General features: G+C 42.7%; 1 protein-coding gene and 1 long non-coding RNA gene across 2 annotated transcripts; both read left to right on the top strand.

The window, feature by feature from the left end:
* Positions 1-2706: 2706 nt before the first annotated feature.
* Positions 2707-6418, top strand: LOC124023647. Its single transcript, XR_006836712.1, has 3 exons — positions 2707-2955; positions 3061-3157; positions 6331-6418. It is a non-coding gene; the product is annotated as an uncharacterized LOC124023647 (long non-coding RNA).
* Positions 6419-11403: 4985 nt separating this feature from the next.
* Positions 11404-16653, top strand: LOC124023648 (transmembrane protein 26-like). The gene is made up of 2 exons (XM_046338003.1): positions 11404-11506; positions 16301-16653. The coding sequence occupies exons 1-2, from the start codon at positions 11404-11406 to the stop codon at positions 16561-16563; spliced, it is 366 nt and encodes a 121-aa protein (XP_046193959.1). The 3' UTR covers positions 16564-16653.
* The last annotated feature ends 1537 nt before the right edge of the window (positions 16654-18190 follow it).

Below are 18190 nucleotides of genomic sequence, written 5' to 3'. Positions count from 1 at the left end.
AGTCCCATCAGCAGCTTGGCGTCATGGTCACATTCTGCCTCCTCATCACTGTCCCCACAGCCCACTACGAGGATGTCATCTGCTATGGGTTCCATGCCATCTGCTATGGGTTCCATGCCATCTGCTATGGGTTCCATGCCATCTGCTATGGGTTCCACACCACTGAGCCCCATCAACAGCTCATGCTGTTTCCGCTGATACACCTCTGGAGCCACAGAGACACCAAACGGAAGCTACAACCACCTCTTCCTGCCCCAGGGTGTCCAAAAGGTGGTCATGTATCTGCTGGGCTCGTCGAGCTTGCACTGCAGGAAGGCACCTCTGGCATCCACGAGCGTGAAGACTCTGGCCTTTGGGAGCTTGTAAAGAACATCCTCCAACGTGGGCATAATGTAATGTGAACATCGCAGAGCCCGGTTGAGGTGTTTAGGATCAATGCATATCCGTAGCTTGTCTGGTTTCTTGATGATAACCATATTACTTATCCAGTCCGTAGGCTCGGTGACAGATATGATGTGGCCATCTGCTTCGTATTTGTCAAGCTGAGCCTTCGTAGCTGCTTTCAAGGCCACTGGTACATTGCGGGGTGCACACTGGACAGGCTGGATTGCTGCGTCCAACTCAAAGTGGACTTCCCCGGGAACTGACTCGACCGGTGCGTTGAAGACATCATGGTACTTGCTTAGGAGTGTCTCCTTGCTCAGGGGCCCAGCCTGGACTTTGTCTATAATGTTAAGATCAGCTGGGATGGTGAAGTTAATAAGTCCAAGGAGCTCGCATGTAGAACCTGACAGTAATGGCTGTTGACTAGCCTCAACTATTTCAAACTCAAGGGTGTATTTCTGGCCACGTAAAACACACTCTGTCACAAACAGGCCTAAAGAGGTCATGAACTGGCCTGAATACAGTTTCAGCTTGGTGCTACTCTGTGTGAGTTTGTCTCTGGGCGCGAGCCTCCTTTTGTCTTTAAGGCTCATAACGTTGCATGTGGCCCCTGAATCTAGCTGGCATTGCTGTGGTTTATTATTAAGTAGCAGAGTGACAAACCACTTTTGTCCTTTTGCCCTCACTGCCCCTATGCACTCGCTAGCATATACATCCTCTGTGCTGTCGTTCCCTGTGTTTGTTTCCATGGAGTGTCACGTTTTTCATATGGTGAAGGAGAGTCGGACCAAACTGCAGCGTGTCGATTGCAATCCATGTTTATTTAAACAACGTAACACGAATCAATACATGCACTACAAAACAAATAAACGAAACGAAAACCGAAAACATCCTATACTTGTGTCAACATACATCGAACAAGGACATCAAGACACTCAGGACAATCACCCACAATACAACCAAAGAATATGGCTGCCTAAATATGGTTCCCAATCAAAGACAACGATAAACACCTGCCTCTGATTGAGAACCACTTCAGACAGCCATAGACTCTCCTAGAACACCCCACTAAGCTACAATCCCACTAAGCTACACACCACATACAAAAACCCATGTCACACCCTGGCCTGACCAAATACATGAAGAAAAACACAAAATACTTCGAACAGGGCGTGACATGGAGTGCACTTTACCCTCCTTTCTCTTGCTTTTCATGCAGACCCTTGTGAAGTGATTAGCTATACCACAGGATTTACATATTTTTCCATAGGCCGGGCAGTGTTCTTTTCCTCGTCCATGAGAAATGCCACAATATCGGCATGTATTGGGGTTGTCTACTGCAGAGTTGACTGTAGTATTAGCATTAGCTGTGGCAAAGGGGAATTTCTTTACTGGCTGCCTGAATGTAGCATTGACATTGTCCGTATGTTGCCTTTCTAGCTCTATGGACCTTATCCATATATCAGTAAGCTCTGCTGCACGGCATGTCTCCACTGCCAAGGCCAGCGTCAGGTCACGTTCTCTCAGCAAACGTCTGCGGGTGCCCTCATCAGTTATGCCAAGCACAATCTTATCTCTGATCAGTTCATCTCTTAAAGCACCATAGTCATATGTAGCTGCCTTTTCCCTTACTTAACCTAGTGACAAAGCTGTCAATGGACTCCCCGTCCTCCTGTTTGCAACGACCGAAAACATAACGCTCGTAGATGACGTTCTTTGCCGGCGTAAAGGTGCTGTTAGGGTCAGGTTGTGTTACGTGTCGGCATTCAGTTCCCATTAAAGTCCTTAAAGTGGCAGCCACTACCTCATCTTCCTTTTCCAGAAGTCCCGTTGCTAGCGCATAGTCCTCCCATTCACCTCTAAACGTATCCCAGTTCGTGCTCCAATCCCCCGCTGAGCTTCATAACGGCGGGAGGGGGAATGTTCGCTGCCATGTCTAACCGGTGCTAACAACACAAGCTAACTAGCAAACTCACTCTAGCTAAGGCCAATTCCGGGCGAAATTTTACACAAATAAGCATTTGTTTGTAAACCAGAGCAGGTGACTCTAATTTGCGGAAAGCATGGTTAGTTATCCGACTCTGACACCATGTTTGAACGTTAAATGACGAGACAGAGGCATTGATGCGAGTGACCAGTCTTGTTCAGTACATCACAACACATCCGGGTATCTCAAGCACCCCGGTAAAACACAAGAGTTGCAGTAATGAACATTTACCAACAGATGGCATCACTGTGCCATCTTACACCCATAACAGAGGCGTGCCTAAACGGTCACTTTTTCAACAGTGTGTTGAAGTGGCTGACAGCGAGCAGACTAGAAGCATGCCCCGTTATTGAGGCAGCTGGAGTTGTATAGTATTTCTCCGACCCAGACAAAAAGATGATATTGAAGTTTATCTGTGCGGTTGTTACCCGGTCGCTATTCCTCCTCATCTCTCTGATAGGAGTATGGAGGGTGGTCTGGGTTAAGAATAATGCTCTTTATTGGTTCTTGACGATCCTTTATCTTCCTCTGGTGGTCGAGATGATTTTAACCCTGAAGAGAAAACAATTACAGGATTATAAATGGTAAATCTAAATAACATAGAACTGTGAAATGACTTTTTCTTAAAGTTTAGTAGCCTTGACTGTTTGTTTTTAATACCTTTTCATGTTATCTTTCCGTGTCTCCAGGTTTTCTCCTGCCATCTTCCTGTTCCTCATCAGTATCATTCCATCTCTATGGATTCTAGAGTTACATCATCAGCAGAACAAAGCTACTGATTCCAGGGTAAGGACTTTGGTCTTCTGTTTTATTTAGGATTTTTAATCATTTATTCCTTCACTTTAGTTGTACATTTATTTGTAACTTGCATAATGAGCGGAAATCATATACTGTGTGTAAATGATGGTGAATGTAATCATGTACTGTGTGTAAATGATGGTGAATGAAATCATGTACTGTGTGTAAATGATGGTGAATGTAATCATGTACTGTGTGTAAATGATGGTGAATGTAATCTTATACTGTGTGTAAATGATGGTGAATGAAATCATGTACTCTGTGTAAATGATGGTGAATGTAATCTTATACTGTACTGTGTGTAAATGATGGTGAATGAAATCATGTACTGTGTGTAAATGATGGTGAATGTAATCATGTACTGTGTGTAAATGATGGTGAATGTAATCATGTACTGTGTGTAAATGATGGTGAATGTAATCATGTACTGTGTGTAAATGATGGTGAATGTAATCTTATACTCTGTTTAAATGATGGTGAATGTAATCATATACTGTACTCTGTGTAAATGATGGTGAATGTAATCATGTACTGTACTCTGTGTAAATGATGGTGAATGTAATCATGTACTGTGTGTAAATGATGGTGAATGTAATCTTATACTGTACTTTGTGTAAATGATGGTGAATGTAATCATGTACTCTGTGTAAATGATGGTGAATGTAATCTTATACTGTGTGCAAATGATGGTGAATGTAATCATGTACTGTGTGTAAATGATGGTGAATGTAATCTTATACTGTACTGTGTGTAAATGATGGTGAATGTAATCTTATACTGTACTTTGTGTAAATGATGGTGAATGTAATCATGTACTGTGTGTAAATGATGGTGAATGTAATCATGTACTGTACTCTGTGTAAATGATGGTGAATGTAATCATGTACTGTGTGTAAATGATGGTGAATGTAATCTTATACAGTACTTTGTGTAAATGATGGTGAATGTAATCATGTACTGTGTGTAAATTATGGTGAATGTAATCTTATACTGTACTTTGTGTAAATGATGGTGAATGTAATCATGTACTGTACTCTGTGTAAATGATGGTGAATGTAATCATGTACTGTACTCTGTGTAAATGATGGTGAATGTAGATGTGTGTAAATGATGGTGAATGTAATCATGTACTGTGTGTAAATGATGGTGAATGTAATCATATACTCTGTGTAAATGATGGTGAATGTAATCATGTACTGTGTGTAAATGATGGTGAATGTAATCATGTACTGTGTGTAAATGATGGTGAATGAAATCATGTACTCTGTGTAAATGATGGTGAATGTAATCTTATACTGTGTGTAAATGATGGTGAATGAAATCATATACTCTGTGTAAATGATGGTGAATGTAATCATGTACTGTGTGTAAATGATGGTGAATGTAATCATGTACTGTGTGTAAATGATGGTGAATGTAATCTTATACTGTGTGTAAATGATGGTGAATGAAATCATGTACTCTGATGTAAATGATGGTGAATGTAAATCTTACTGTGTGTAAATGATGGTGAATGTAATCATGTACTGTGTGTAAATGATGGTGAATGAAATCATGTACTGTGTGTAAATGATGGTGAATGTAATCATGTACTGTGTGTAAATGATGGTGAATGTAATCATATACTGTGTGTAAATGATGGTGAATGTAATCATGTACTGTACTCTGTGTAAATGATGGTGAATGTAATCTTATACTGTACTGTGTGTAAATGATGGTGAATGTAATCATGTACTGTGTGTAAATGATGGTGAATGTAATCTTATACTGTACTTTGTGTAAATGATGGTGAATGTAATCATGTACTCTGTGTAAATGATGGTGAATGTAATCTTATACTGTGTGCAAATGATGGTGAATGTAATCATGTACTGTGTGTAAATGATGGTGAATGTAATCTTATACTGTACTGTGTGTAAATGATGGTGAATGTAATCTTATACTGTACTTTGTGTAAATGATGGTGAATGTAATCATGTACTGTGTGTAAATGATGGTGAATGTAATCATGTACTGTGTGTAAATGATGGTGAATGTAATCATGTACTGTGTGTAAATGATGGTGAATGTAATCATGTACTGTGTGTAAATGATGGTGAATGTAATCATATACTGTGTGGAAATGATGGTGAATGTAATCATGTACTGTGTGTAAATGATGGTGAATGTAATCATGTACTGTGTGTAAATGATGGTGAATGTAATCATGTACTGTGTGTAAATGATGGTGAATGTAATCATATACTCTGTGTAAATGATGGTGAATGTAATCATGTACTGTGTGTAAATGATGGTGAATGTAATCTTATACAGTACTTTGTGTAAATGATGGTGAATGTAATCATGTACTGTGTGTAAATTATGGTGAATGTAATCTTATACTGTACTTTGTGTAAATGATGGTGAATGTAATCATGTACTGTACTCTGTGTAAATGATGGTGAATGTAATCATGTACTGTACTCTGTGTAAATGATGGTGAATGTAGATGTGTGTAAATGATGGTGAATGTAATCATGTACTGTGTGTAAATGATGGTGAATGTAATCATGTACTCTGGGTAAATGATGGTGAATGTAATCTTATACTGTGTGTAAATGATGGTGAATGAAATCATGTACTGTGTGTAAATTATGGTGAATGTAATCTTATACTGTACTTTGTGTAAATGATGGTGAATGTAATCATGTACTGTACTCTGTGTAAATGATGGTGAATGTAGATGTGTGTAAATGATGTAATGTAATCATGTACTGTGTAAATGATGGTGAATGTAATCATGATGTGTGTAAATGATGGTGAATGAAATCATGTACTGTACTCTGTGTAAATGATGGTGAATGTAATCATGTACTGTGTGTAAATTATGGTGAATGTAATCATGTACTGTACTCTGTGTAAATGATGGTGAATGTAATCATGTACTGTGTGTAAATGATGGTGAATGTAATCATGTACTGTGTGTAAATGATGGTGAATGTAATCATGTACTGTGTGTAAATGATGGTGAATGAAATCATGTACTGTGTGTAAATGATGGTGAATGTAATCATGTACTGTGTGTAAATGATGCTGTTTCTTTTCTATTGTCCATACTGTAGGCTAGAACACATAGTATCGTATGAATTTAACTCATGTACTGTATGTCTGTTCATCCTCAGTGTGACAAACTGGATTCATCTGAAAACATAAAGAGCCTGTTAAACATGTGGAGAGGGAATTCCACCAATGGCAGCGAGACGTTACTCCAGGTGGGCAGAAGCCACAGTGTTTCCTGTGTCCTGCAGGTTTTTCCTACAGGCCTGTCGAGACAGAGGCTGCCTTTAACACCAGTTTGTTTGGTAATGCTGCTGGTGCACCTCAAAGACTTTATTGTGAGCTCAGACTTTTTATAACTAAAATAGATCTACAGAAGTTGTTTTTTAACTAAACAACCCTTAATAAAAACTATTACAAGCTTCGTCATACAGGACTTTTATTCATGTGGCAGACTGCTGCTGGCTGTAGTACCCTCCCTGGCCTGAACTGGGCTCTCCCTTAACCTCTTAGAAAATATTCATTCATGTTTTTAAGGAGATTTTGAGATACTGATCCTTAATAATAACAACACTGGTTGGAGTTAATAACCTCTAATCAGTTATACTAACCACTATGTGTCTCTCTGGTTGGAGTTACCTAGTCATTAATAACCTCTAATCAGTTATACTAACCACTATGTGTCTCTCTGGTTGGAGTTACCTAGTCATTAATAACCTCTAATCAGTAATACTAACCACTATGTGTCTCTCTGCTTGGCCCAACAGGGCTCAGTTATACTAACTGTGTGTCTCTCTGTGTGCGTTACCTAGTCATTACTAATCCTAATCCTTATACAACCAGACCCTGTTGATCCTGCTGGTCATAGGGAATGGCTGCTCCCTGTTGCAGGAGGGGTGACCAGGGATGAACTGTCTCAGCTATACTCCTCATCTTCTGGTTGGACTGCCGCATGACATCCTGGAATCAGTTATACTAACCTCAGAGACACTGGTTGGAGTTACCTGTCATTAATAACCTCTAATCAGTTATACTAACCCCTAACCCCTGGTTGGAGTTACCTAAATTAATAACCTAATCAGTTAACCTGACATCCTGGTTGGAGTTCACCTCAGTCATTAATAACTGTAATGGATGTACAACCACTATGTGTCTCTCTGGTTGGAGTTACCCATTAATAACCCTAATCAGTTATACCATAACCACTGACATCCTGGAGTTACACCTCATTAATAACAATCAGTTATACTAACCACTATGTGTCTCCTGGTTGGAGTTACCTAGTCATAATAACCTCTAATCAGTAATACTAACCACTATGTGTCTCTCTGCTAACCCAACAGGGTTCAACTGTTGACATCCTGGATCCTCCCTCACCAGACCCTGTTGATCCTGATGTCATAGGGAAGTGGCTCCCTGACCAGGAGGGGTGACCAGGGATGAACTGTCTCAGCTCCTCACCTAACCATAACCTGACATCCTGGAGTTCACCTCAGAGACACTGTTGGATGTCAAGTAGGTCCCTGACCTCTAACCCCTAACCCCTAACCATAACCTGACATCCTGGAGTTCACCTCAGAGACACTGTTGGATGTCAAGTAGGTCCCTGACCTCTAACCCCTAACCCCTAACCCCTAAACCCTAACCATAACCTGACATCCTGGAGTTCACCTCAGAGACACTGTTGGATGTCAAGTAGGTCCCTGACCTCTAACCCCTAACCCCTAACCCCTAACCATAACCTGACATCCTGGAGTTCACCTCAGAGACACTGTTGGATGTCAAGTAGGTCCCTGACCTCTAACCCCTAACCCCTAAACATAACCTGACATCCTGGAGTTCACCTCAGAGACACTGTTGGATGTCAAGTAGGTCCCTGACCTCTAACCCCTAACACCCTAACCATAACCTGACATCCTGGAGTTCACCTCAGAGACACTGTTGGATGTCAAGTAGGTCCCTGACCTCTAACCCCCCCTAACCATAACCTGACATCCTGGAGTTCACCTCAGAGACACTGTTGGATGTCAAGTAGGTCCCTGACCTCTAACCCCTAACCCCTAACCCCTAACCCCTAAACATAACCTGACATCCTGGAGTTCACCTCAGAGACACTGTTGGATGTCAAGTAGGTCCCTGACCTCTAACCCCTAACCCTAACCCCTAACCATAACCTGACATCCTGGAGTTCACCTCAGAGACACTGTTGGATGTCAAGTAGGTCCCTGACCTCTAACCCCTAACCCCTAACCCCTAACCCTTAAACATAACCTGACATCCTGGAGTTCACCTCAGAGACACTGTTGGATGTCAAGTAGGTCCCTGACCTCTAACCCCTAACCCTAACCCCTAACCCCTAACCATAACCTGACATCCTGGAGTTCACCTCAGAGACACTGTTGGATGTCAAGTAGGTCCCTGACCTCTAACCCCTAACCCCTAAACCCTAACCATAACCTGACATCCTGGAGTTCACCTCAGAGACACTGTTGGATGTCAAGTAGGTCCCTGACCTCTAACCCCTAACCCCTAAACCCTAACCATAACCTGACATCCTGGAGTTCACCTCAGAGACACTGTTGGATGTCAAGTGAGTCCCTGACCTCTAACCCCTAACCCTAACCTCTGAGATACTGTCTAATGTCAAGTGAGTCCCTTAACCCCGACCCCTAACCCTTAACCTCAGAAATACTTTCTGATGTAGATATTTTATGTCAGTAGACATTATATGTAGCCTGAGTGCCAGTCTGTTTCTGCACTCTTGGCATGACAATTCCATAATGAACAGAAACAGACTGGACCCAGGCTATAATACCATGACAATTCCATAATGAACAGAAACAGACTGGACCCAGGCTACAGTACCATGACAATTCCATAATGAACAGAAACAGACTGGACCCAGGCTACAGTACCATGACAATTCCATAATGAACAGAAACAGACTGGACTCAGGCTACAGTACCATGACAATTCCATAATGAACAGAAACAGACTGGACCCAGGCTAAAGTACCATGACAATTCCATAATGAACAGAAACAGACTGGACCCAGGCTACAGTACCATGACAATTCCATAATGAACAGAAACAGACTGGACCCAGGCTATAGTACCATGAACAGAAACAGACTGGACCCAGGCTATAGTACCATGACAATTCCATAATGAACAGAAACAGACTGGACCCAGGCTACAGTACCATGACAATTCCAATAGGAACAGAAACAGACTGGACCCAGGCTACAGTACCATGACAATTCCATAATGAACAGAAACAGACTGGACCCAGGCTACAGTACCATGACAATTCCATAATGAACAGAAACAGACTGGACCCAGGCTACAGTACCATGACAATTCCATAATGAACAGAAACAGACTGGACCCAGGCTACAGTACCATGACAATTCCATAATGAACAGAAACAGACTGGACCCAGGCTACAGTACCATGACAATTCCATAACGAACAGAAACAGACGGGACCCAGGCTACAGTACCATGACAATTCCATAATGAACAGAAACAGACTGGACCCAGGCTACAGTACCATGACCAGAAACAGACTGGACCCAGGCTATAGTACCATGACAATTCCATTAGGAACAGAAACAGACTGGACCCAGGAAACAGTACCATGACAATTCCATAATGAACAGAAACAGACTGGACCCAGGCTACAGTACCATGACAATTCCATAATGATCAGAAACAGACTGGACCCAGGCTACAGTACCATGACAATTCCATAATGAACAGAAACAGACTGGACCCAGGCTATAGTACCATGACAATTCCATAATGAACAGAAACAGACTGGACCCAGGCTACAGTACCATGACAATTCCAATAGGAACAGAAACAGACTGGACCCAGGCTACAGTACCATGACAATTCCATAATGAACAGAAACAGACTGGACCCAGGCTACAGTACCATGACAATTCCATAATGAACAGAAACAGACTGGACCCAGGCTACAGTACCATGACAATTCCATAATGAACAGAAACAGACTGGACCCAGGCTACAGTACCATGACAATTCCATAATGAACAGAAACAGACTGGACCCAGGCAGACTGGACAGTACCATGACAATTCCATAAGAAACAGACTGGACCCAGGAAACAGAAACAATTCCATAATGACAGAAACAGACTGACCCAGGCTACAGTACCATGACAATTCCATAATGAACAGAAACAGACTGGACCCAGGCTACAGTACCATGACCCAGAAAAACAGACTGGACCCAGGCTATAGTACCATGACAATTCCATAGGAACAGAAACAGACTGGACCCAGGAAACAGTACCATGACAATTCCATAATGAACAGAAACAGACTGGACCCAGGCTACAGTACCATGACAATTCCATAATGAACAGAAACAGACTGGACCCAGGCTACAGTACCATGACAATTCCATAATGAACAGAAACAGACTGGACCCAGGCTATAGTACCATGACAATTCCATAATGAACAGAAACAGACTGGACCCAGGCTACAGTACCATGACAATTCCATAATGAACAGAAACAGACTGGACCCAGGCTACAGTACCATGACAATTCCATAATGAACAGAAACAGACTGGACCCAGGCTATAGTACCATGACAATTCCAGAAACAGACTGGACCCAGGCTACAGTACCATGACAGAAACAGACTCCCAGGAAACAGTACCATGACAATTCCATAATGAACAGAAACAGACTGGACCCAGGCTACAGTACCATGACAATTCCATTATGAACAGAAACAGACTGGACCCAGGCTACAGTACCATGACCAGACTGGAAGGCTAGACCATGACCCAGGACTACCCAGGCTACAGTACCATGACAATTCCATAATGAACAGAAACAGACTGGACCCAGGCTACAGTACCATGACAATTCCATAAACAGAAACAGAACAGAAACAGAACAGAAACAGACTGGACCCAGGCTACAGTACCATGACAATTCCATAATGAACAGAAACAGACTGGACCCAGGCTACAGTACCATGACAATTCCATAATGAACAGAAACAGACTGGACCCAGGCTATAGTACCATGAACAGAAACAGACTGGACCCAGGCTATAGTACCATGACAATTCCATAATGAACAGAAACAGACTGGACCCAGGCTATAGTACCAGTGCAGATAAACATACATGTGAATGTTTCTGCAGCTTCCCTTACCAATGTTAAACCATGTCTCCCACAGGGACAGCAGTCCCAGCATGGTGTACGTCATCCTCGGAGTCTGGACGTGGAGTATGTTCCAGTTTCCTCTCCACCTGTCAGGTACTGTGTGTTTCTATCCTGGCTCTTCTTATGGTTACGGTAACCATCATGTTATTGTACTGTTATACAGGGAATTATGGTAACCATAATGGTATTGCTGTGTTATACAGAGAATTACGGTAACCATAATGTTATTGCTCTGTTATACAGGTGATTACGGTAACCATAATGTTATTGCTGTGTTATACAGAGAATTACGGTAACCATAATGTTATTGCTCTGTTATACAGGGAATTACGGTAACCATAATGTTATTTCTGTGAAATACAGGGAATTACGGTAACCATAATGTTATTGCTCTGTTATACAGGGAATTACGGTAACCATAATGTTATTTCTGTGTTATACAGGGAATTACGGTAACCATAATGTTATTGCTCTGTTATACAGGGAATTACGGTAACCATAATGTTATTGCTCTGTTATACAGGGAATTACGGTAACCATAATGTTATTGCTGTGTTATACAGGGAATTACGGTAACCATAATGTTATTGCTGTGTTATACAGGGAATTACAGTAACCATAATGTTATTGCTGTGTTATACAGGGAATTACGGTAACCATAATGTTATTGCTGTGTTATACAGGGAATTACGGTAACCATAATGTTATTGCTCTGTTATACAGGGAATTATGGTAACCATAATGTTATTGCTGTGTTATACAGGGAATTACGGTAACCATAATGTTATTGCTCTGTTATACAGGGAATTACAGTAACCATAATGTTATTGCTGTGTTATACAGGGAATTACGGTAACCATAATATTATTGCTGTGTTATACAGGGAATTACGGTAACCATAATGTTATTGCTCTGTTATACAGGGAATTACGGTAACCATAATGTTATTGCTCTGTTATACAGGGAATTACGGTAACCATAATGTTATTGCTCTGTTATACAGGGAATTACGGTAACCATAATGTTATTGCTCTCTTATACAGGGAATTACAGTAACCATCATGTTATTGCTCTGATATACAGGGAATTACAGTAACCTTAATGGTATTGCTCTGTTATACAGGGAATTACGGTAACCATAATGTTATTGCTCTGTTCTACAGGGAATTATCAAAATCAAATCAAATCAAATTTATTTATATAGCCCCTCGTACATCAGCTGATATCTCAAAGTGCTGTACAGAAACCCAGCCTAAAACCCCAAATAGCAAGCAATGCAGGTGTAGAAGCACGGTGGCTAGGAAAAACTCCCTAGAAAGGCCAAAACCTAGGAAGAAACATAGAGAGGAACCAGGCTATGTGGGGTGGCCAGTCCTCTACTGGCTGTGCCGGGTGGAGATTATAACAGAACATGGCCAAGATGTTCAAATGTTCATAAATGACCAGCATGGTCAAATAATAATAATCACAGGCAGAACAGTTGAAACTGGAGCAGCAGCACGGCCAGGTGGACTGGGGACAGCAAGGAGTCATCATGTCAGGTAGTCCTGAGGCATGGTCCTCGGGCTCAGGTCCTCCAAGAGAGAGAAAGAAAGAGAGAAAGAGAGAATTAGAGAGAGCATACTTAAATTCACACAGGACACCGGATAAGACAGGAGAAGTACTCCAGATATAACAAACTGACCCCCGACACATAAACTACTGCAGCATAAATACTGGAGGTTGAGACAGGAGTGGTCAGGAGACACTGTGGCCCCATCCGATGACACCCCAGGACAGGGCAAAACAGGAAGGATATAACCCCACCCACTTTGCCAAAGCACAGCCCCCACACCACTAGAGGGATATCTTCAACCACCAACTTACCATCCTGAGACAAGGCCGAGTATAGCCCACAAAGATCTCCGCCACGGCACAACCCAAGGGGGGGGCGCCAACCCAGACAGGATGACCACATCAGTGAATCAACCCACTCAGGTGACGCACCCCTTCCAGGGACGGTATGAAAGAGCCCCAGTAAGCCAGTGACTCAGCCCCTGTAATAGGGTTAGAGGCAGAGAATCCTGGTGGAAAGAGGGGATTCGGCCAGGCAGATGACAGCAAGGGCGGTTCGTTGTTCCAGAGCCTTTCCGTTCACCTTCCCACTCCTGGGCCAGACTACACTCAATCATATGACCCACTGAAGAGATGAGTCTTCAATAAAGACTTAAAGGTTGAGACCGAGTTTGCGTCTCTTACATGGGTAGGCAGACCATTCCATAAAAATGGAGCTCTATAGGAGAAAGCCCTGCCTCCAGCTGTTTGCTTAGAAATTCTAGGGACAATTAGGAGGCCTGCGTCTTGTGACCGTAGCGTACGTGTAGGTATGTACGGCAGGACCAAATCAGAGAGATAGGTAGGAGCAAGCCCATGTAATGCTTTGTAGGTTAGCAGTAAAACCTAGAAATCAGCCCTTGCCTTAACAGGAAGCCAGTGTAGAGACGCTAGCACTGGAGTAATATGATCAAATTTTTTGGTTCTAGTCAGGATTCTAGCAGCCGTATTTAGCACTAACTGAAGTTTATTTAGTGCTTTATCCGGGTAGCTGGAAAGTAGAGCATTGCAGTAGTCTAACCTGGAAGTGACAAAAGCATGGATGAATTTTTCTGCATAATTTTTGGACAGAAAGTTTCTGATTTTTGCAATGTTACGTAGATGGAAAAAAGCTGTCCTTAAAATGGTCTTGATATGTTCTTCAAAAGAGAGATCAGGGTCCAGAGTAACGCCGAGGTCCTTCACAGTTTTATTTGAGACGACTGTACAACCAGTAAGATTAATTGTCAGATTCAACAGAAGATCTCTTTGTTTCTTGGGACCTAGAACAAGCATCTCTGTTTTGTCCGAGTTTAATAGTAGAAAGTTTGCAGCCATCCACTTCCTTATTTATGTCTGAAACACATGCTTCTAGCGAGGGCAATTTTGGGGCTTCACCATGTTCATGGTGAATTATGGTAACCATAATGTTATTGCTCTGTTATACAGGTGATTACGGTAACCATAATGTTATTGCTCTGTTATACAGGTGATTACGGTAACCATGATGTTATTTTTTAAAACATTTTTATTTCACCTTTATTTAACCAGGTAGGCTAGTTGAGAACAAGTTCTCATTTGCAACTGCAACCTGGCCAAGATAAAGCAAAGCAGTTTGACACAAACAACAACACAGAGTTACACATGGAATAAACAAACATACAGTCAATAATACAGTACAAAAATCTATATACAGCATGTGCAAATGAGGTAAGATTAGGGAGGTAAGGCAATAAATAGGCCATGGTGGCGAAGTAATTACAATATAGAAATTAAACACTGGAATGGTAGGATGTGCAGAAGATGAATGTGCAAGTAGAGATAATGGGGTGTAAAGGAGAAAGATAAATAAATAAATACAGTATGGGGATGAGGTAGATTGGAAGGGCTATTTACAGATAAGCTACGTACATGTGCAGGGAACTGTGAGCTGCTCTGACAGCTGGCGCTTAAAGTCAGTGAGGGAGGTAAGAGTCTCCAGCTTCAGATTTTGCAGTTCGTTCCAGTCATTGGCAGCAGAGAACTGGAAGGAGAGGCGGCCAAAGGAAGAATTGGCTTTGGGGGTGACCAGGGAGATATACCTGCTGGAGCACGTGCTATGGGTGGGTGCTGCTATGGTGACCAGTGAGCTCAGATAAGGTGGTGCTTTAGCTAGCAGAGACTTGTAGATGACCTGGAGCCAGTGGGTTTGGCGACGAGTATGTAGTGAGGGCCAGCCAACGAGAGCATACAGGTCGCAGTGGTGGGTAGTATATGAGGCTTTGGTGACAAAACGGATGGCACTGTGATAGACTGCATCCAATTTGCTGAGTAGAGTATTGGAGGCTATTTTGTAAATGAGTCGAAAGCCTTGGCCAGATTGATGAATACGGCTGCACAGTAATGTCTCTTATCGATGGCGGTTCTGATATCTTTTAGTACCTTGAGTGTGGCTGAGGTGCACCCATGACCAGCTCTGAAACCAGATTGCATAGCGGAGAAGGTACAGTGAGATTCGAAATGGTCAGTAATCTGTTTGTTAACTTGGCTTTCAAAGACCTTAGAAAGGCAGGGTAGAATAGATATAGGTCAGTAGCAGTTTGTGTCTAGAGTGTCTCCCCCTTTTGAAGAGGAGGATGACCACGGAAGTTTTCCAATCTTTGGGAATCTCACACGATACGAAAGAGAGGTTGAACAGGCTAGTAATAGGGGTTGCAACAATTTCGGCAGATAATTTTAGAATGAGGGGGTCCAGATTGTCTAGCCCGGCTGATTTGTAGGGGTCCAGATTTTGCAGCTCTTTCAGAACATCAGCTGACTGGATTTGGGAGAAGGAGAAATGGGGAAGGCTTGGGCGAGTTGCTGTTGGGGGTGCAGTGCTGTTGACCGGGGTAGGAGTAGCCAGGTGGAAAGCATGGCCAGCCGTAGAGAAATGCATATTGAAATTCTCAATTATGGTGGATTTATCGGTGGTGACAGTGTTTCCTATCTTCAGTGCAGTGGGCAGCTGGGAGGAGGTGTTCTTATTCTCCATGGACTTTACAGTGTTTCCTAGCCTCAGTGCAGTGGGCAGCTGGGAGGAGATGCTCTTATTCTCCAGAACTTTTTGAGTTTGTGCTACAGAATACAAATTTCTGCTTGTAATGTTATACAGGGAATTATGGTAATGGAAATATTTTCCACCAGAATTTCTTGGGACCCAACTGCAAATATATTTATATTTATTTTATTCAGTCAGTATTTATGTATGTGGCGATATTTAGACACAGATTCTGGATTTCAATGTCACTAACTTATCCCACATGACCAGCTGACCAATGTCTCTTCTATCCCCAGTGTCTACCTCCAGACCTGATGAATATTCAGAGGGGGACCAGGGTGTGTCTCTGCTGGCCAGACTAAGGACAGATATCTGGAGCATGGTGGAGAGCCTCTTCGTTCAGGACGGACCCTTCCTGGTGGTCCGCCTCACCCTCATCCTCTACTTCCAGGTCATACACCAGATGCTCATCTTCTTCGCCATCAAGAACTTCCTGGTGGTCATTCTGAACTTCTACCGTCTGTTTGCCATCTACTGCGACTACAAGGCTTCAGGTTGATCTGGGGTTATTGTCACGACTTCCTCAGAAGTCGGTCCCTCTCCTTGTTCGGGCGACGTTCGGCGATCGACGTCACTGGTCTTCTAGCCATCGCCGATCCATTTTCCATTTGTTTTTTGTCTTGTCTTTCCACACACCTGGTTTCAATTCCACTACATTACATGTTGTTTATTTAACCCTCTGTTCCCCCATGTCCTTGTCCGGGATTATGTTTGTATGTGCTTGTGCACGTTATGCTGGTGTGCGGCAGGTTTTTGTACCATTTATTGATTGTTCTGTTTTTATGAATAAACTGCGCCGTTGGAAACACTGTTTTTGCTCTCCTGCGAACTGATAAATATCTCTGGGTTAGGGTGGTAGAGGGCTGACAGCAGAGGTGTCTGTCTGAACTGATAAATATCTCTGGGTTAGGGTGGTAGAGGGCTGACAGCAGAGGTGTCTGAACTGATAAATATCTCTGGGTTAGGGTGGTAGAGGGCTGACAGCAGAGGTGTCTGTCTGAACTGATAAATATCTCTGGGTTAGGGTGGTAGAGGGCTGACAGCAGAGGTGTCTGTCTGATGAAAATATCTCTGGGTTAGGGTGAGGGCTGACAGCAGGGTGTCTGTCTGAGCTCTGGGTTAGACAGCAGGGTGTCTGTCTGAACTGATAAATATCTCTGGGTTAGGGTGGTAGAGGGCTGACAGCAGAGGTGTCTGTCTGAACTGATAAATATCTCTGGGTTAAGAGGGCTGACAGCAGAGGTAACTGATAAATCTCTGGGTTAGGGTGGTAGAGGGCTGACAGCAGAGGTGTCTGTCTGAACTGATAAATATCTCTGGGTTAGGGTGGTAGAGGGCTGACAGCAGAGGTGTCTGTATGAACTGATAAATATCTCTGGGTTAGGGTGGTAGAGGGCTGACAGCAGAGGTGTCTGTCTGAACTGATAAATATCTCTGGGTTAGGGTGGTAGAGGGCTGACAGCAGAGGTGTCTGTCTGAACTGATAAATATCTCTGGGTTAGGGTGGTAGAGGGCTGACAGCAGAGGTGTCTGTCTGAACTGATAAATATCTCTGGGTTAGGGTGGTAGAGGGCTGACAGCAGAGGTGTCTGTCTGAACTGATAAATATCTCTGGGTTAGGGTGGTAGAGGGCTGACAGCAGAGGTGTCTGTCTGAACTGATAAATATCTCTGGGTTAGGGTGGTAGAGGGCTGACAGCAGAGGTGTCTGTCTGGATTTTTAACAGTCACAGCTACTGACAAATTATAAACATAAGATTGTTCATGTTTGTTTGATCTCTCTGGGCGCTTCCCCTTTAATGCCCAATTAAATAGTGCTTCTCCTTCCAATAGGGCGCTTCACCTTTAATTCCCAATTAAATAGTGCTTCTCCTTCCAATAGGGCGCTTCCCCTTTAATTCCCAATTTAAGAGTGCTTCTCCTTCCAATAGGGCGCTTCACCTTTAATTCCCAATTAAATAGTGCTTCTCCTTCCAATAGGGCGCTTCCCCTTTAATTCCCAATTTAAGAGTGCTTCTCCTTCCAATAGGGCGCTTCCCCTTTAATTCCCAATTAAATAATGCTTCTCCTTCCAATAGGGCGCTTCCCCTTTAATTCCCAATTAAATAGCGCTTCTCCTTCCAATAG

This window comes from Oncorhynchus gorbuscha, unplaced genomic scaffold (genome assembly GCF_021184085.1).
Source record: "Oncorhynchus gorbuscha isolate QuinsamMale2020 ecotype Even-year unplaced genomic scaffold, OgorEven_v1.0 Un_scaffold_1667, whole genome shotgun sequence".
In the NCBI taxonomy this organism is placed as follows: domain Eukaryota; kingdom Metazoa; phylum Chordata; class Actinopteri; order Salmoniformes; family Salmonidae; genus Oncorhynchus; species Oncorhynchus gorbuscha.
The sequence above is the reverse complement of the archived record's forward strand: the minus strand, read 5'-3'. Positions and strand labels throughout refer to the sequence as shown.